Source organism: Seriola dumerili, unplaced genomic scaffold, assembly GCF_002260705.1.
Source record: "Seriola dumerili isolate Sdu_G_001 unplaced genomic scaffold, Sdu_1.0 BDQW01000002.1, whole genome shotgun sequence".
In the NCBI taxonomy this organism is placed as follows: domain Eukaryota; kingdom Metazoa; phylum Chordata; class Actinopteri; order Carangiformes; family Carangidae; genus Seriola; species Seriola dumerili.
The window spans coordinates 3,566,234-3,587,498 of NW_019174257.1; the positions used below are offsets into that span (position 1 = coordinate 3,566,234).

Sequence of the window (21,265 nt, forward strand, 5' to 3'; positions counted from 1 at the left end):
GGCTTGCTCACCGGAATGCCCTCTCAGCCTCACGCTCACTTTGTTTCCTTTCATCTCCTCCCCCTCCTCCTCCTTTGGACAGCTTCCTCCAGAGTGATTAGCGAGGGCTCAATGAGAAGTGCTTCTCTGGTCTCCTCTGCTCTAAGGGATGACGTATCATCTTAAGGTGTTGTGTGCACATTTGCCTGTGTTCAGGAGGGAGCGGAGCAGTTGCTGCATTTGCACAAACCTTATAGCTGGCTCATGTTTTGTGTGCAGCTTTAAGTTCTGTTCCTAGAGGTATTAATGCTTTTGTTGCTTCATCTTCCATGCTTCTGAAAACTAGATTATTTCGATGCTGTTGACATCATAGAGTTAGTTTCATCATGCTGTACATCTTGTTTACAAATCAGATATAACCTAATGCACCCACTCAATTTGAACTCATTTATTTCATGTTTCATTTACACATGAAACATGAAATGGGCCCGTTACAAGCAATTATATACTTAATCACATTATGTACAGTACCTTATACCATCTATACATGTGGTCTCCTACCTTTTGCACAGTTCTTTCAGTGAGCCTATGCCACCACTAATATAGTTTTTGTGTCACACGGTTTCGTCTACATTCATGTTTTCAGATCTTTTCAAAAAGTTCACCATCCACGCTAAAATAACAAAACAACTTCTTTAAGCCAACAAACAACTACATTGTGTGTTGCCACAATCATCTGTTAAGGAGTGTTGTTTGATATCAGGTTCATCCTCTGCTCTAACTCTAATCACTTATATTGTATTTGTGTATAGCTGAACACGTTATACAGTTGTCACTGACAGTTGCCACTACACCACTACATAAGTAGGAAATTGTGATTTGTTCAGTTTACAAATGATTCACCAAGGCCAAGTTAATTCTTAGTCTGCTGTATTGAGACCGCAGATCAAATCACTTTTTTATGCCAGTGTAGTTCTCAGACAGCTGTTGGCTGCAGAGGCAGAGAGTTTGTGTCTTAATGTTGCTGCTAGATGTCAGTACCTGATCATGTTTGTGTGTTGGAAGGTTGACAAACATCATCGTTTTTGTAAAGTAAACTCTCCACCTTGATGTCATATTGGGGACTATTGGCCTGAGATACACTCTTACATTAATATGATCTATAGGAATTGGACTTATTACTCCATCTGTTGTTTTGTTTCTCCATCTACACTTCTGTCTGGCGTTGTCCCTTTTCCGCGTCACTCCTCATTTCACACTGTCTTACTTCTGTGTCTCTCATTCCTTGGCTCTTGTCTTTTTTTTTCTCCCTGTCTTTTCTTGCTCTTTCTGTAAACCTCATCTCCACTCTTCCTGACCACAGTCTTCATTGTCTCTGAATTAAATAGACGGTGTTAGCAGTGTGGCTGTGTAAACTGAGAGGCTTAGTAATGTTACAATATAAGTTTGTTTTTTCCCACGGAGGAGGAAACCTCAGGCTGCAGTGTTGCTGCCAACTGATCCATTTTCTCCCCAGGAGTGTCAAGTACACAAACACTAGATCAACAGTTGTCATAACACTAGCAAAGATGTGGCGGCCCTTCTACATTTTATCTAATCTTGTTCTGTTAATGTTGTGTGAGAGAGACTTCTGAAATGAATACACTACTTTTCTATTGCAAGGCACCTTAAATGATTTATTATTACTGTTTTCTTAATGCTGTGTGCACTTCTAGATTAGTGAAGAACAAGGTTAATACAGCCTGAAAGACATTTTTGTCGTTATGTCTGGTTTACCACAGTAGGCGTCCTGCCCCTATTATAACTGATTTCCTGCTGTCCTGCTGATACTGCTGATATATGGTTTCAGAAATGTGATCACCTGGGTCATGTTTTCTTCGATAGTTTTTGAAATGGTCCTACATAAAATTTCCACCAATTAAACATTTAACTTTAAAGTCCTCCTCTCATGGAAAATCAAGTTTTTAACCTTGTTAACAATTCCACATGGTGTTTTTTATATAATACAAGACATAACATGAAATAGGCAGTCAACACTAACTGCATATTTCCACCTTGGAACCGCAGTGAACCAATGACAGTCTCATAAAAATGGATTCGGACAGCCAGGGATTCATACCTCACATTCCCTAAGGAACCAGTTACGTCAGCTTGTGGGGACGGGTGGGCAAAACGAAGCTGAAACATTGTCAGTACAGAGAGCGAGAGTTTGCGTTAGCATAACCACTAACACTGTGTCAGCCACTGCCAGTTACATGCTAACAAACATCATAAACAAATAACAGATGCTAACCGTTGTGATACGTATGCTAATCGCCCGTTTTGGTGCACCACAGTCGCTTCATCTGATACACACTGCTCTTTCACCTGTCAACCCTGTGCAAGCAGCGGTGGTGGGCGAGGCCTGTTCCAGGATTTCTCAATTAGAGAAAACCATGTTAAACAAAGTATTCATTTTAGCAGAGTGTATTTACATATTTTGACCCAGATATACTTGCTCCTATCCAGCATCTGTTTGATAAGCTCTTGATAATACAGCTGTTGATCATTGGTCAGAGTGATTAGCTGTTAATAGGCATAGATGAAGCACTTAGATACCTTCTGTGTTGTAGATCAATTTGAAAACATATTAAGTACAGTAGTGAATATGTGTTTGTAATCCCTGCAATTAAATATCCACTGAACAGCTAACATTGACATTGTTCTTAGCTACATTTCTGTAAGACCATTCCCAGTATTTACAGTCAGATTAAGTTGGCTGAGAGACCATCTGCAGGTGATGTGGCTGCCTCTGAATGTCCTCCCTAGACGGAAACTCAGGAAATAACTCCAGCGGACTAAGGAAATAAGAAAAAAGAGCTGTGTGTTTTAGATGACAACCAATCAAGAAGTGCTGATGGAAGTGGTGATAAAAAATGAAACTATGAAGGAGAGTGTAAACCATCATTCATTCTCCTCAGGGAAAGAGAGGGAGCAAATGTGGGAAAATAGGAAAGAGAAGATGGTGTGTGATGGGAGGGGAACTTCAGCGAGGCTTCTGTTCACATGTTTGCAGCACAGTGTGGCCACCTCGGACCCATTCCCACTGATCCACTTGTCACTCACACACATCTACATGTACATCAGGTGTTGGTTAAGATGAGGTAATAGGAAAACCATACACACAAAAAAAAGAACATATTGTATGTGTGGCTAGGCATGCTGTGTGTTTAAAGTCTCTTTTTTGAGTGCGAATTTAATTTACACAGGTGTTTTTGATCAAGTGTCAAGAAAAAGATGAACTGGTTATTAGTGTAGTAATGCTGCCTTTATCAAGTACTGCGCCACTTTTTGAGTAGTACTTTGTCTGCCTTGCATTTAAATAAAACACCTGCAGTCCAGTGATTCCAACCTATAAGCCTGAACAGGCCTTTTGTAGAGGCTCAAAGGAATTCCAGGTGCGTTTACCATCTCCTCAGTGTTATATGGATGGGAAGGTGTGTGGGGTCCAGAGCAGCTGGAAACATGATTTTACCTGAGGGCAGCAGGGAAGAGGAGAGTTGGACTGTCGTATCTCTCTCTGTCGTCTTGTTTGATCGGGTGGTTTGGGGTCAGCGCCGTGTCAAGAAGGGACTGAGTCAAGGTGATAAAAAATTGATCCTTTATGTTTATGCCCAGTTATCAACTGAGTGCGTGCATGTTTTCCAACTCAAGTATGTGTGTTTTGTGTGCTCAGTCTGGACTTTTGTTAACTTAGTCCACACACCTGTGGCTGATTCAGTGGAGGGGAGTTTCTCTGAGGGATTATGACGGGATCTCAGTGTAAACCAGACTTATCAGCCTCACATCCTCAGGCCCAAGTGGCTTCTCAAGATTGATTGCCACTTAGCTTCAGCACAGGCCTCCATTTGAGTGCAAAAGGTGAGTCTTGGAAAACATCAGACCCCTGAGTTGCTGTGATTTACACGCATAAGTAGGCTCACTCAGACCTGTTCATTTTTAAGAATGGTATGGGGAAATGATGGTGACTTGTTTACTGCTGTATTTAGATGATAAGTTCTAGTTAGTCTTTGTTCTATTCTTTTGTATTATTTACAATTACTGTTGTCTCTCTTTTCTCAGTGAAATGCCTCAGGCCTCAAGCTAAACCCTCCGTCTCTCAAATTTTCTCATCACTATCCTCATCTTAACAACCCCCTGCACTAAAATGTTCAATGTTTGGCCCTTCAAAGGCACAAGCCATGCTTGTCAATAAGACCTGCGCTTCGCCCGGCTCTTCCAAAAAGATTTTTCCTGCATTTTACTTTTTGTTTTTGTTTAGTCTGCCCTCTGGCTGACCCCAGGCTTTTGACCTATTTAGACCTTCGTATGTCTTTCCCCAGGTTGGGTTGCTCTCTCCCAGGCATCTGTTTTCTAGATAAGAGCCGTGAGTATGAGGGCTGATTCATTGCTCTGTCACTGACATGGCGTTTGGGCCGTCGACGTTACAGATCTCCCTGTGTCTATGTCTCCCATGGCCCAGTTTTTATAGCGTGACAATCCAGATTTAGTGACAAATCAAGCAGCATGCTGCGGAAAAAGGCTTTTCTGTTTGTTACATTAAGAGATCATCTTTCAAAGAAGGAAACAGCAGACCGTTTAAACATTCAGTGTCCCCACCTACACTGTGACCTTGGCAGTCATGAGATATAAAAAGTCTCTTCATGAATGATGACAGGGTGGGACAGGAACTAAACCCTCCACCCCTCTCTCTAGTGACCATACAGTGAACTGCTGCCCTCTTGTCAGTACAAAATTTCAGAGTACCATGCTAAAGGAGCCTCAACCGTGGCACCAAACTTCATCCACTGAAATCTTTCTCTTGCCACATCTTCATAACATTCACCCTTTCTTTATGGTCCCCTTCGTTTCACATCCAGTGAAGAAGAGTAGCCATCTCCCACAGGAAGAGGATTAGTTGTTTTTTTCTATCTCACAGTAAGTTGCAGGCCTCCCTCTCATCTGTTTCTCTCCTCTGTTCTCCCTCTCCTCTGTGGTGGCTACTTGTCCAGCAGGGCCACGCAGTTTCACAGTCTAATTACAGGTCAATTAAAGGCTTTCTGGCTCAGCCCTCCTTCTGCCAGCGCTTCGGCCGTAGCAGGCTTAGGAGACTCTACAGAGTGAGAGTGAATGAGATATCATTTCATGTGGAGATCAGCCGAGAGAAGGCCTTGAATGAGGGGATTGGGGGAAAAGGCTCCCCTCTCTTTCTCTGAATGGGCGAGAGTCCCTCCACCCTCGGCAACCCACACAACACCCAGCATCTTAAAGAGGGGGCCTCTGGGATAGAGGCCAGAGGATTATGGGAATATTCATGACCAGATAAAGGGGTGAGCGGTTGAATGACTGTGTTTTGGGGCTCATCTCTTAGGTAAACAGGAGCCTAAATGGAGTTTTAGATCGCTACTCCCACTGCTCAGAGAGGAACAGGCCATAGTGACTCTGTCCACTGTTTTTTTTGTTTTTTTTTTTGTTGCATTTCCACAGAACGAAAGAAAGCCTTGTTGTGGCCTTTTCTTCCTCTTGCTGCTGTTTTTTGGTGGCAAACAGATGGTGCTGGTGGAAATAAATATCTGTTTCTCACAGTTTTTATCCATAGAATATTGGCTTTTCTGAAAGATGCCATTCACATTCACCCGTGGCCTCCTGGGCTCCTGAAAGCTGCTGAGGGCTCATTTTTAAGTCATTAAGCATCCTGCTGTAAGGGAATGGTTGATGGGCCTTGCTGTTCTCATTTATCCCATCTTATCTCATCTCATGGTGAAACTTCAATGCAGGGAGTCAGGTGCAAGTAAACCTTTAGCTGCAATTTCTATCTGGATAGATAGCTGGTCATTTTATCCTCATTCTGACGCACAGGTCGGGACTTCCAAGCGGAAGTTTGACATTTTCACTGATTGACATTCTTCACCCTACACTCATTCTACACTCTCTGCCAATTAATTATACTTATCAGTTGCTGAATATATTTTGTTTTTAATGTATATAATGTCATGAGAATGACATGAAGAAAGAAAATAGTAAAGACTTAAAGGACAGAAAGTGAAAGCTGGCTGTCGGTGGGTTGTTTGAGGCTTACCTTGAGAAGGCATCGGCAGCTAGCTAAAGCAGAGGCCCCATGAGCAGCCAGTCCGAAACAGCCTTCCTCAACATTGTCTTCAAGTTTTGTTGTCTGTGGTTTGTCCAAAATCAAACAAATCTGGAGGTTCACTCAAGAGTTAGGAGGAGACAAGTTGACAACCCGGTGTAGGCGCTCTCTCACTCCAACAGTAGATCAACCAAGTGAATCCTGAATGCTGCTAAGCTTAAGCACTAAATACACCTGCATCTTGGTTAATTGTCTGTCCACCATCTGACAGCCAAAAGAAAGGAGAAAATTGATCATGTGGACCTAATAATAAAAGCCTACTACTCAACAAAGGTCTATGTGTAGCGGGTATTGCATGCTGTACAGATTGTAGAGCCCACGGAGTTAAGGTTAGGGATCAGTGGTGGGTCTCAGTTGCGTCAACAGCCACAGCCGGTGTTAAAGAAAAGGAGGGTGATTAGCTTGCCCAGCCAATCTGAGGATTCAAACCAATGTCTTTTCTTATCACAAGCCCTACAAACGAACCTCTAGACCACTGCGGCCCCTGCTGATCTAGCAGATCTCAGTGTCTCTGCCCGACAGTTGTCAGTGTTTGACCCGTGTCTGCATCTGAAACACTGAGGCTCCTTAGAGCATCATCAGCCACATCTAAACCCAGTTATAGGCTTTGAAGCTTGAGCCAGGGGATTTCCCAGGTTTTCATGATCTGACAGTCAGTACCTTCCTTTCCACACACCAACCAGAACTCCACACCCTTACACCTCATGTCTCTTTTTCTTCGGGTCAGACAGATGTTGGTAATCCTTCTCTGATTGGCTTGGATTGAGGTATGTTGTCCTGTGGTCAGGGCACACAGCCCACACGACTGAACTCTGTCAGTTGCCTTTGAGCTGTGCCCTGCGGTGGGCTGTGTGTTGGAATGGTGTACCGCAGGGTTATGTTTCATTCAACCCCACACCTGCTGCAGTGACTTGTCAGCGTGCCCCTCGACAGGCCCCCTTAATGCCTCCATTAGGTGTTGTAATCTCCCACTAACGCCCTGCCATTTTGCCTGAGTGTGTTAACAGAGTATCAAAGGCCGGGGATTTTTTTTTTCTTTTTTTTTTTTTTTTTTTACCACCTGCCAGCGGTGAGTGTGTAGGAAGGTGAAAAGAGGTGGAGGTGGCATGACTGCACAGCTCTCGCTGGTTTTCAAGTAATTGAGGTGGTTGTGTGTGTGTGCGCCATTCATGGCCAAGCTTTTCTGGCTGTCAGTCAATTTTTACCTGTGTGTGTGTGTGTGTGTGTGTGTGTGTGTGTGTGTGTGTGTGTGTGTGTGTGTGTGTGAGAGTGTGTGTGAGTGAGAGAGAGCACTCCTCTTGTGTTATCCACTTCTCAGGTCTGCTAGTGTTTCTGGACGTGTGTGGGGGTGTGCCTGCATCTCTCCTAACAACCATTTGCTTTTCATCCGTCAGGAAAAGGATACCTCAGCAGCCGTGCTCCCATCAAAGGGGCTGCACACAAGCCCCTGAGTACAAGATTTAGTTTCACTCCAAAGCACGCATGCAGTTATCACCTTTGTGCCGATCTGAAATGGACACTTAGGACACCGTTGCTCTGTGGTCCAAACCACAATGATTTATCTCTCTGAAAATGGACAAGTCTTTTTAAAGCTGTGTTTTCATTGGGCCTCCATGTAGGAAAACAGTCGACAATAGGTTGCCTATGGATCTCGTGGGGCTGATTGATCAAGATACAGCAGTGCTAGTTTGTTCTTCAGAGCCAGTGTTTGAGTTTGTGCTTGGGGGAGATCCAGACAGATTAGTGAGGGCGACAGGGAAGCTGGAGAGCCATCCAGGCCTGGAGGTGCAGCTGGCATTGGGAGCTGTGGCTTCCTTTTCTCTGCGTTGGCCCACAGACCTCCTTCAGCCTCTGTTTAATCAGCGATTAAGACTGCTTTCGATGACTCGCTCATCTCGTGTGACAGTACATGTTGGGTGGAAGGATTGCTGGTCTTATGCAGTCTCTGGACAATAGAAGTGTACTCATGAAAAGAAGTTGACTGACTGTTTTTCCAGTAGATTCCCTCCTTTCATGTGAAATGTTGTTGTTATGGCATCTCCCTCTGTCCATTAGCAATGTGCCCGGGAGGTACATACCATGAAAAGGGAATGGTGAGAGCTTTGATGTGGTCTGTGCTAACTGGGAGAGGGTACCCACTTCTTCATCATCAGATGTGTGAAGGAGGTCTGCCTTGAGGTTTGGCTGTCACAGTCAGAGGGGACCATCTGGTGTTTTAGTGAAAAAGTGAGGGAATTTCTACCTGCAGAAATTCACTGGATCAATGATTTATAACCAGCTACCCATGCTGATGATGAAAAAGATTTCAGCGGTTGTTGGAAATGTTTAGGGCTAAGTTAACAATTCTGTCCATTAAATCTATTCAGTCTTTTAAACACCAGAAAAAATGCCCATTGGCCCAACTGATGTCTTTGAATGTCTTGATTTGTTCACCCAGTAGTCTAAAATCAAAAGATGATCAGTTAACAATTATTTAGAACAGAAAATTCTCACGTTCTTTTTCTTATATCTAATAACTATTATCAGCAATGCAATCGCTGCAGCAAATCTTCGTATTCATGAAACTGGAACCAGTGAATTGTTGGCTTTTCTTCATTTCAACGTAATTAAGAATCAATTTTTTGTTTGGTGACTGATCAACTGATTGACATTGTTTCAGCTCTAACAATGTGTTGGTATTTTTTTTGTGTGGGTGTGTCAATATTCTGCGTATTTTTGACCAACCAACTGACTTTGTGTGTTTCTCTGCAGAGAAAGTTCGTGAGATCCAGGAGAAACTTGAAGCCTTCATAGAAGCTCTTCACAAGGAGAAATAAGTAGGTATTTGCCTCTGTCTGTCTTACCAGCTACATGTATCAAAATCATCATCCGTAATAACCAAAGCACCGACTTATTATTCAGTTATGTCGTGAAAATATAGTAAAGGTTAACACAGAATCAGGGCAATCAACAGGGTAAATGGTAACTGTATGTATATCTGATTTGAGTTTCCTTCCTCTTTACAGAACTATTGAAAGTACATGTTTGGATCACAGCAGAGAGATGCACTGAACAAAGACAAGTAAATCTGTAAATGACCGTCATCACCTCCTTGCCCTGCCTCACCATGCCACCACCTGATTTTAATGTCCCGACTTGCCTTCCTGTCGTCGTCCCCCCCACACCCCCACACCCCCCCACCCGACAAAGATGGAAGATGGACCTGGACCTGAAGGATAAGATGGAGGAACAGTTTTCAAGCTTTCTTTGATTTTCTTTTTTTTTTTTTTTTTCTTCTGTCTTCTTGCTGTCCTGCGTCATGAGGGGGACTTCTGCACAGGAGCCCAAACAAACAGTCAGATCAGGAGGAAAATGAGAAGCTTGCACAGCATTTTCAATAAATAAGGCTTGTGTACATTTTCATCTCCCCACTTTCTTTTTTTTTATTAGATTTTTTTTTTTTTTTCTCCTGGCCTTTGGTATTTGTGTATATGTGATTCTACGAGTGTGTGCAATCACTGATCTGTGTACAGAGAAATGCACAACACTGTCACTGGTCCTGATGGGTGAAATAGCCTTGAATTTCATCCCTTTATCTCACCTGGTGCTCACCAAGTCACCCAGCTGGTAGACTCAGAACTTGCCTCTCTTTAAAGTTCAAATTAATTTTTTTGTTGCACTTAGGATCCAAAGCACTTAAGTTATCCCTCCAAGCTAAACCTGTATTCTCCATTTACTCTACATGTAACCCTAAATAAGACTTTAGTTCCAGCAGATGTTCTCACCTTGAATCTGTAAGAATTGAAAGTAACAACCTGGTTCAACATCCAGCTTCTTCTCAGCTCTGAAGGTGTTGGAAATAATATTATGTAAAGATGTAATTTCTCATTATTTTGGTCTAACATGGGGTGAATTTGACAAATCCTGTGTTTGTATGTCTGCCAAATGCACATAATGCTCTGGCCATGCCTCTAACTCACGTTTTGTCTCTGCGAGTCTGTGTGTAAAGCTCCATCATTGTACATTAACATTTCATCTACTATATTCTCTGCCTGTGTTTCAACTGACAATTCAATAGTAAAACTTCCAAATGGAAGAATAGGATACCCTCTTAATAGATAAAAATGTAATTAAACAAATTCAGGATGTTTGTAGAGCATTTAGACACATGATTAAACCAATTACTACAGTTTTTAACTGATTATGTGATCATACATATGAATATATTACATTGTTATACCTATTTATAGGGTATATGATGTCATTACTCAACATCCATATTACATTGTCAGTTAAAAAATGTCATGATCATGGTTAAAAAAATACATCAGCTACCAATTTATAGATAGATCTCATTAGATTTTGAAACGCTATTACAATATTTGTCAGTTGTGACACCCCATGTCTCCCTTTTTGTCTTGCATCCAATCCATCCTGATCAGTTGGTCCAGCTACACAGGAGGAGGAGGATGATGTCATTGATGTGTTTGCAAGCTGCATCAGGTTTCATGTCATTTGTTTATTTGGCAGGACACTTCAGTCTGTGTACTTATCCACTCTGTGATTGAATCGTCATTAAGATCTTACACCTCTTGCTGCTTCTGGGATGAGATCAAACACCCCAAAAACAAGGAAAATGTACAGAAATAGTCCTAACAGTCAAGAAAAAAGGAAAAATACAACATGCTGGTGGGTGATTTTAAATCAAAAATGTATATTGCTTTCGTCGACTCACTGATACTTCCACCTGTTACTGTCCAGGGCCGGATGATTCTCAATCTTGTGCTTCTTCCTCACTCTCATCTTCCACTGTCTTCTTATCTCACATTGCACCACTCTTTGCACCTCCCTCATTTGGACCATTATGACTCTTTCCATCACCCATGGAGACATCCACTCACTCTTCCTAGCTTAAAAAAACTAAACTGTCATATATTTGACAAAAGGGAGTGAGAGACTCTGTTAACCCTATCCATTCGTTCATTCATATGTGTATAAGGACACATGGGTCTATATAAATAATATGCCGTGCATTCTGTACAGCTAAAGTTAAGCACGTGTATGCAGAGTGAGCCGCTTGTGTAACAGAAAATCGGTGAGTTGGTTCAAACAAATGTTTTATGTTGTAGAGAGTAATGTTTGCATGGTGTACCCCATCAGATGTGCTTTATTTATTAAATTTGTGTTTAAAATAAAAAAGTGCAAATAAAATTGACATAAATAAAAAAAAAAAAAAAAAAAAGATTTTTCATGACGCGCCAGCTTGTCCTGTTACGGTTGAACCAATCTGTACAACAGTGGAAGTCGCTTTGCTGTTGGGTGCATTGTCATCCAGCTCAGTATTAGCAGTTTTTGCTTTTCTGCCATGTTGATAGTGTCTTCTGGTCAGTCCACTGCTTTGGTCAAGACTGAAATATTTTGACAACTATTGGATTTTGTAGAGACATTTATGTTCCCTGGATGTGGCGTTCCCCTGGTGCCAACATGAAGTTGAAAGTTACATAATTATGTCTGGATCATTATAACTTGCATTAATGTGCAGGCAGCATTTTGCTGTTTTATTACTGCTGTATTTTACACATTGTGTGGTAGTTTATTGTATAACAGTGCATTATATTTTATAAGCTCATCATATGTTTTGTATGTAATATCTTCATTTGTTAAAGAACTAGTAACTATAGCTGTTGGAATTATGCATTGGAGAACAAATTATATTTCCCTCTGAATTGTAGTGGAGTAGATGAAGAATAACACAGAAATACACAAGTAGCTAATATTAGTTTTGAAGTACAGTACTTGAGTAAATTTACTTAGTTACTTCCCAATACTGGTTATCTCCAAATCCTGTTTGCATTGTTGCCTTGAACAGAATTCATCTCCCTTTACTTTAACCTTTACAGCCTTTGAGAATCTGAGATAAGAAGGAAAAAAGAATCAGCTCTGATGCATTGTTTCGCTCTCATCCTTGGAGAGTTGTGTTAAATGTACGTGTGTTACCATTATGTATCCTGCAGCAGGTTGCTGCTGGATGCAGTGACCTGTGTGCTGACGTGCTGAGGCTTCAGCTCCAGGTCTGGGCAAACCCTCTGAGTATTTAACTCTGCAGGCTGTTATCTCATCCCAGAGCAGGCTGAAGACATGATGCAGCCTGAGGCAGGCAGGCAGCCGAGGGCCTGACTGATTAATAAGTCAGAGTCCAGAGGTCCTACACTCCTGGGCATCCTCTTTTCTTTCACAGGAGCCTGGTTGTTGCAGCATCTCCACATTGCTCAAAGGGCAGCACAGCAAGGAGGGAGGAATACGGGGGGTGGGGGGAGGTGTATAGTCCTTACTATGATCACCTGAGGCTTTACACATGAAGATATCTGCCTCACATCAACTTGCTGCTTTCTGTGTGTCTACAATATTCCCCTGTTTTCCTGAAAACAAGAGAAAAGGAGTAAAAAAAAAGCCTAATGACTTTGTAGCAGGCGTGAAAAGAAAGGGGGAAAAGTCAACCTCCAGCAGAAGGCCTTTGTGCAATCAGATAGCCACGTTCTGGGAGGAGGGAGGCCGGCCGGGACACACTATACACCATTAGCATCTGCAAAGGCCGTCACATTGACTAATAGCCAGCGCCACAACGGCACAGTGGTTCAGTTTGTGTTCTCCCTCAATCCCCTTTATGCTGGTGACACAAAAGCAGCCGGACCAGACCTGTCAAATGTGCCACGGCAGCAGACGTGCACAAAGCTTCATTTCTAGTCTTTCTTAAGAAAAAGAAAGGGCCAATCTTGTTGCTTCATTTTTTTAATCCCCCACCTCATCACACAGACAGATTTGGGGTTTTTGGCGGGGGAGGCGTGGCCGGTCGGTATATGATGAAAACCTTGAATAAGTCTTAGAAAAGAGCAATAAATTGTGGGGATGGGTGTTTTTTGGCAGGAGCAGCAGTGTAAGCATTTGTTTGCCTTCTTGTTGGCGGCACCGGCTTTGTGTTCCGCTTTGTGTTCGTCTTTCTGTCTCCTCTGTGATCGAGCTGCAGGTTGAGGTTCTGGGAGAGGCAGAGATTTTTGGAAGTAGATTAACACACATGGCCTTCCTGCCCGACACCAAACAGCTGCTTTAAAGCATCCTCAGCTGGACATTAACCAAAACGATACTGGTTCCACCTCGTTGGTTTTCTATGTGTCGAACCATAAAGTCATTTACAAGTGCATGATGGGTGTAGATTCAGAAAACAGGTAGATCGCGCTCTGTTTGCTTACAAAGACATACCGAAGACCTTTTCACAATCAGGTTCTTACTCTGAGCAGTTGGATCCTGCGTGAACACAGAATATTCTTCCAAAGTTTGAACAGTTTTGATTGTTTCACATTAGAGATGTTATGAATTTTTTTGTTTCATCTGACCTCTTCTCGCTGATTTGAGTGGGTGGGACTAATGACCATATATACAGTATAGTATTTCTGTGCACCAGTCAGGATTTAACAATATTTTAATGACACTTTCATGTGTAATCTCACTGTGTGTGTAATTTCAGATGCATGCACAGTAAGCCTGTGTGCTTGCTATTGTCACTGTCCTGTTGAAACCATGTACTGTATCTCCAAAACATTAACTTTTCATAAGAAGAACAGGTGTGTTTTCAGTTTTGTGTTAATGAATTTTTCAAATAATCCAAATTGTTTTCAAATGGTTTGTTTATCTCAGGAATTGGGTGAAATTTCTCAACCTATAGAAATTCACAATCATCATATATGTAGCACATACAACACTATGATGTTATGTTTTTTTAATCTTTGGTATGCAGCCAGCACTGAGCCTCCATGAAGCCCCTATGTGTTTTGTTAGATATAACAGTAAAACAAAATACTGACAGCACACAAGATTCTCAGTCAGACTCTCAGGACACAACAGACACTGTACAACCTCTGAAAAGACATGATCACAATTACACGAGAGACTCTTGTTTGTCCTCCTGTACATGAGAGACTTTGTATAATATTTAAGGAGATGCTATAACACCTAGAGGACAATGATTTGGCCTACGAGGGTCACTTATCAGCACTTCAGTCAACAAGAGCAGATAAACACAGTGGATGTAAATCTAACACTTTGCGCCCTGGGAGACAAACTAACACCGTTGAGTCACCACTGATGAATCTTATCAGAGGCTTGTTGAAGCAACAGGCTTCCTTCTCCGTTTCAGCCAACAAAACCCTCTACTGTCCCTGGGGCCCGCTGCTTTCTGCCCTGCAGAGAATAGCGTCACAATTGGCCTTTGTGTTCATTATGTTGGAGGCATCTTCCCATTGCGCTGTGGGGTCCATTCCAATGCTGAATTAGGCCCATGGGGATTTTAGCCAAGTCACAGAGGTCAGTGACCTTCCTTGTCATACCACCAACACACACACACATATATACAGAGAGCCCTGTTCTTACTCTGTGTGAGCTATAAATTATGCCAGTACTCAGTGCTTAAATTTTAGGAACTGAAGGAGGCTCGACCGTGTGAATCCTACAGTGGTCCTGTATCTATATATAGATGTGTGCGTGCGTGCGTGTGTATGTTTGTGTGTGTGGGACTTAGCCACTGTTTCCACAGGGGTGGCAGGGCGGAGGATGACCGCATGTTCTCAGCATTCAAATGTGACGTCCGCCCTGAAAGAATCCATAAAATTACCTCATCGTCTCTCACGGCGCAGGACGTCATAAATGAATCAGGGCATTGTGGAGGGAAACAGTCTCCATTAATAAATCCCTGATGGTCTGTATGTCTATATTTTCCCACTAATCCCCCCAGAAGCAGGGTGTCCGCTCACACCACAGGGTCACCCTCTACACAAGAGATAATAAAACAAAAACAAACAGATGCAGGACTGTCATCTCACCGCTGCTCAGAAAAATCACATTTAAGATTGACCCTCACATCACAATCATTGTTTGGTTAATGTGAACAACCAAAACCTGCACGAGGGATCTGTTGTTGCTACCAGCACCACTGAATTGAATGTGTATCCTAGAAATTTGACTTTAATGCACAAAGAATGGACCTTGCATAGTGTCTGCAGATTCCAGCCAAAAAAATGTTTCAATCTGCTGAGCATCTCCCTCAAGCTGAAATATTGTCCTACTTTTGCGCTTCAGACGCAGACACTGTGTGCAGGGTCCTCTCCGTCATTTTTCCCATTATATAGCTTTGCTGACAAACCTGGTCCTCAAAAATTTCATGCCAAAGAGCAGGAAGTATTTATTTCTAAGGCTTAAATCAGAATTTATTAGTGATGCCCCAACAATAACTAAATCTGGCAACATTTTCCCGCCATCTTATCTACGCCAACACCAGCATAGAAAACAACAAAACCAAGTGACATATTTGATTAGAATTCGGATTAACACTTTAATTTTGTTGTTAATAATATAACTGAAATGTGTTGGAAAACATGCATTTAAAAAAAAAAAAGTACTCTGTGGTAATGTCATAAAGTACTGATAATCAGATGTCGGTTACATCCCACACACATCAGATTTATATAGAACTGAGACTGTGACTTGTAGAGGAATTCAAATTAAATCATACCCGCCTCCACAAGATGGCGGTTAAAGTGTGACTGAATAGTAAAAAGCTGAAACAGTAGGCGAAGAAATAAAAGGCGTGTGTGTGTGTGTGTGTGTGTGTGTGTGTGTGTGTGTGTGTGTGTGCGTGCGTGCGTGCGTGCGTGCGTGCGTGCGTGCGTGTGTGTGTGTGTGTGTGTGTGTGTAAGTAACAACAGAGGGTTGGGAACTTTCCTGGGCAGAATGGAGATATGCAAAGTTGCCATGGAAAAAGTGATCGTCGCACAAACTGTTTCTTAATCAAGTGGAGGTCTTAGTGAGAGGGAGGGACTCTGAGCTTTTAGCACAAGAAGCGGCTCTGGGTTTGCATGGACTTAGTGGGATTATGTGAGCATTCATGGCAACCAGTGAGGCCAGCAGGTGAGGTCTGGACTCTGCTGCCTTAGCCTTTAGGTAAACAGAGAGGAGGGTTGCCAAATCCTGGCTGTGTTGCCAGGCTGAAATTGTATCTGTCCACACCACTTACGTCAGTCAGGCTGATCTGCCTCCTCCTGCAGAGCTGTGGGGACAGGGGCCTGCACTTGTTGCCGGATGGGGGACACTGAGGACTGGCTTTCATCATCTAAGTGCCGCAGTGAGGCCAGACCAAAAACGGTCTGGTGACATTACTTGACTGGCCATCAATAGTATCTTAGCAGGCACTAAAACCAAAAGCAAACAGGCACTGTGGCTGAGTGTGAATGTTTGTGGCGAGGCTCCGTAGCGTTAGCAGCATCGTGTGTTACAGCAGAGCAGAAATGACAACACTCTTGGTAAAGTGATCAAGTTTGTGAGCTTTTGTCTCTTTTCAAGAAATGCTGATCTGCTTTTCACCCAGCTTATACTTTTAATTAGATTTGCATTTTCAAACAGGCCTGTTTTACATGTTTTCTGGGAGTTAAACAGCAAAACAGGCTTATGTTACATGAATAGTTCAGTGTTTTCCCATAGTGCTTTAACCTGCCTGACATCACAATGGATTAAGACAAGAGAATTGCCACGATACATATTCAGTGTTGTCAGGAATTCTTGCACATTAGTTTAACACACACAAAAAGTTTTTTTTTCACATGACCTTTGCACAAATAAGAGTTGAAAATAAGATTAGAAGAGATTTAAGAAGATAGTGATCTGAATGAAGACGAGCCCTAAGAAGGTGAAGTTTATGAAAATCAGCAGGATGCGTTATCCAGAGAACATTTTGTCCTGATTTACTGATGTAGATATGAAACACACAAGGAAGATGGATGAATGGCCGGATGAATCCTGAAACAAAAATGCTGTCTTTATCACTAGGCAGCTCTCCAGGAATAAACTGTCTTTGTCTCTGGTTCTACTTGCGTGACACCGTTCCACTAACTCTGGTCACACACTTTTGTCATTTGTATGATTTTAAATGTAAACTTGTAAGCTTTTGTGGCATTCATTGTTCACCCGTACATATTGTAAAGCTAAACAAAACTTTTAAAGTGAAATCCATCTCTGCCGTCTCCTATCATGCCGTCGTTGTGCTCCCTCCTCCACTGCAGCCTGTCTGTTTGTTCACCTGCTGGTCAGTTGCGTCCAGGCTGAAAGGCCATCACTTCGCCCTGCTGACCTCCTGACCCCCTGCAGCCTCCACACGCCTCCTCTCTGCACCAGCAAATATCGTCTGTCAGTCAGGCAGGATTTCTCTGCTGCCCACTGACTGTTTGACTGTTGCCAGAGAACAGTTTTACCACCAGTGGACAACAGCAACAGCAGGCCAGGGCATGCCTCTGTGTGTGTGTGTGTGTGTGTGTGTGTGTTTGTGTGTGTGTGTGTGTGTGTGTGGGGCTGTATTTTATTATTATTATCAACTCTTTAATTGTATTGTTTGTGTATGTGCCTGGGGATGTGCATCACTTTTATCAGTTTATATCTACAGTTTGCAGTTGTACGTGTGTTTTGGAGTTTGAGTATGTGCTGCACCAACTTTAAACCCTGAATAAAAGTGTGGTTTAACTTTCTTTGTGACAATTGTGACATGTGACAATTTTAAGTGTAAAATTGAATTCAAATTCAAATCTGGATTTATTGTTCTGGGACCAGTTCAACTAAACTATGTATAAGCCATATTTTACCTTAATCTATTTTAGTGTTTCCATACTAGATAAGCAACAAATCAAATCGACAAATCAAATCATTTATGCTTGAGAAAATTAAAATAAACTGTGGGTACAACAAAAAAAGAATGAAATCATTTTACATATACATTTTTTGCATAATTTCCTGTAATTTCCCAAAATTTGACAGTTTTGTGGGGATCAAAAATGCTGGAATTAGGTTAGGGTAAGGGTTAGCTGTTCAGTTGTGATGGTTAAAGTTAAGGTAAAGGCCTAGGGAATGCATTATGTCAATGATGGGTCCCCACAAATATAGTAAAACAAAGATCTGTGTGTGTGTGTGTTCGCGTGTGTGTGTGTGCGTGCGTGCGTGTGTGTGTGTGTGTGTGTGTGTGTGTGTGTGTGAGCCTGGGTGCTCAGGAATGTTTGCTCTGCCAACACTCAGTGACTGTAGTCGTCGTCGTCTCTCCAGCCTGGAGTGAAACAGACACTCTGCAGCCTTTTATCAGCCGGACATGGCCTGTCCCTGTAAGAGGAGGAAGGTAAATAATGGTTGGACTTTAATAGGTGGATAATGTGGTCACAGGGCACATGTCTGACTGTCCCTGAGCAAACACGGCCATAGCAGCCTACACACACACACACACACACACACACACACACACACACACACACACAACACCATACAGGCCATAGCCCCCCTTAAAAAAGAAGATATAAAGAATGTAAAGAAGAAATGTGGACTTTAAGTCTTTTATCTCACACTCCCATAAGCGAAGTCCAGCAGCTTTCAGTGCTCTGTACGGATTTAAGGATCTCTCATGTGTTCACTCTTTCAGCAACAACATGCACAAACACTCACAGCATTTACATACTGTAAGTCTTTTTTGCTGACGTCTGATGAACCAATGATACAAAGTTTAAATTAATCATCTTGCACTGTATTTTTTTTTTTTCTCTTTGCAATTCCCATCTCCAAATCAGCAAAAGGTTTCACTAGGCAGAATAAAGGTAAAACTTCAAACAGTTTTTCTTTGAAAAGCACAATGTATTTTTAAAGTGAGTTCTCTTTATTCACTTCACATCTGTTTTCTTGTCCTCCGTTGTTAAACTGTGTTCCCCTCTTTCTGTTCTTCTAATTCACCTGGTTATTGTTCAGCCACTAAATAACATAAACAATGCATGTAATACAACTGGTCATTTGAAAAAAAGGCCATCTATAACTGAGCATCCTGAAAATGGGGGCAGTTAAATTGGCAATAAATATGAAAGGAAACCATCCATATCTGAGTATCACATGTTAAATTTGTCTTTTGTGTCCTCATCACCATCCTCTCATCTTTAACCTCCTCCTGCCTCCCTCTTGAACTCCCTCTTCTGCATCAGATGTTCACCTGCACCCTGTACCCTCCCTGCCACCCCCCTGCTCGAAACAGTCCTACTCACAAACTCAAAGCTCACACACACACACACACTCATCATCATCATCATCATCATCATCGTCATCATCATCATAAGTGTCATAATCCTCTCATATCACATCCAGCGCAACATACACTTATCTTCACAGAGAAACACACACACACATACTCATACATTTAAACACTCACAGCACACACATGCTCCCTGAGGTCTCCAGAGGCCAATTAAGATAGTCTACCTACCTTGGGGCATGTACTACAACCCCACCACCCCCCCACCCCCCCTTGAGTCACCTCCGAGGACTACCTCCTCTTCCTCCTCCCCCCCTAGACCCTTTGACCCCTGACACACGACCTCTGTGCTGAATGAGTACACACAGGAGCGTCAGAGCAAGACCCCCGGCCATTTCTGCTCCACACACACACACACACACACACACACACAAACCTTCTGGCTATGCACACTGAACTGAGCAGTAAAAGAGGTATGGGCCACTGGTCATATACAAGGCTTCTCACTTCACTGCCTCCTAACCGCACACACACACACACACACATACACACACACAGCTGTGAGGTGAGGGGTTAGTTGTGGGTCGCAGGTTAATACAGTCCAAATGGACAGGACAGCTGCGGGATGCAGGGGGCGCTGTAGAGACGAGGAGCACCTGAGTTAGTTCAGTTCCTAAAAGTTCTTTTTTAGCACTGATGGTCATTTTCACAAAATGTGTCACTGCTTTATCAATCTTCTCCATCAATAATGATGAGTAACTGAAGAGAAAAGGAAGGAAGGAAGAAAGGAAGGAAAGAAAGAACCAAGGTAGAAAGGATGGATGGAATGAAATCATCAGCAAATGATACACTTACATCTTATTATTTCCACTAGAAAATGATAATGACACAGTTGAAGTCAAAAGAAAGAAAGAAAGAAAGAAAGAAAGAAAGAAAGAAAGAAAGAAAGAAAGAAAGAAAGAAAGAATGTTTGGGACACAAAGCTATTATTCAGGATTATCTACTGTACAACAGAAAAGACTATGGACTCATAACATGTGAAGATCCCATAAAGAAATAGCACTTACACAGTGTTTATGTGATATAGTAATACACTACAATTTTTGTTGACAAAATGTAAACCTGTTTCCTTAACCTAGATCAAACATCACCAATCTGCAATACACAAATCAGTAGATGTTGTCATTATATGAGACATACAGTATATATGAAAAACATATTTTCCCAAGAAGTACTCCTTACCGGCTCGGCCATGCAGACTATAATCATTGCCTCAAACCGCAGTGCAATGGAGGTGAATAGAAAAAGTGCATTAAAAAAATTCAACAGCATGTTCTGTGGATCATTATAATTTAATATATATTTAATATATCTTAATAGGTTCAACTTTTTTTTAACCTACACTGTTTTATACATGTGTGTGTGTATTTTTAGAGATCTATATTTTGCAAATGTGTGTTTTAAGAGTAAATGATCTAAAGAAACAAATGCAGCTGTGAGTTTTTCTCTCCTAACACCTGATGCTGAAATGGAATTCTTCATATTATAACTGCAGCTGTTTCACCCTCTGATCACCTTTGCACCAAATCCAACACAATGCCTTCAGGTCTGAGACAAAATGCGAATTGTTGCGATCCGGTGGTCAGTGTATGAGGACATCAAAGGGATCAGCTCAGTGGTGGCATCACTGGGAGGATAAAACCAGAGCCAGCCAACAAAACTAAGCCCAACCTGAAAGGCAGGCAGGCCCAGTAATACGGGATCATCCCTGGTGTAATTCCTCCCTCCTGGCCCCCAACAAAGAGACCTGGGACAAGAGCTGCATGTCTGGGGGAGGGGAGGGGGTTTCAGGGAAGGTCCGGTGGTCCGATAGTGACTGACCAGGTCGCCATGCCAACAGCATACACGCACATATACACACACACACAAACAACCTCCTGCAACAGTCCGGAGCCCTCTTGCCCTTTTTCATCCCCTCCATATTCTAATCAGCCATCCTGGGCCTCACATTGTGTGTGGACGTGTCCAAACATGGCGGGAGATCAGAG

General features: G+C 42.4%; 1 protein-coding gene across 1 annotated transcript in view; it reads left to right on the forward strand.

The window, feature by feature from the left end:
* Positions 1–10,316, forward strand: part of opa1 (OPA1, mitochondrial dynamin like GTPase) — a 33,977-nt gene extending 23,661 nt beyond the window's left edge. Inside the window, exons 28-29 of the mRNA XM_022761627.1 lie at positions 8,897–8,961; positions 9,151–10,316. Of these exons, the coding sequence (XP_022617348.1) occupies positions 8,897–8,961 (65 nt within the window). The 3' untranslated portion in view covers positions 9,151–10,316. The remainder of the gene's footprint in view (positions 1–8,896; positions 8,962–9,150) is intronic.
* Positions 10,317–21,265: the final 10,949 nt, after the last annotated feature.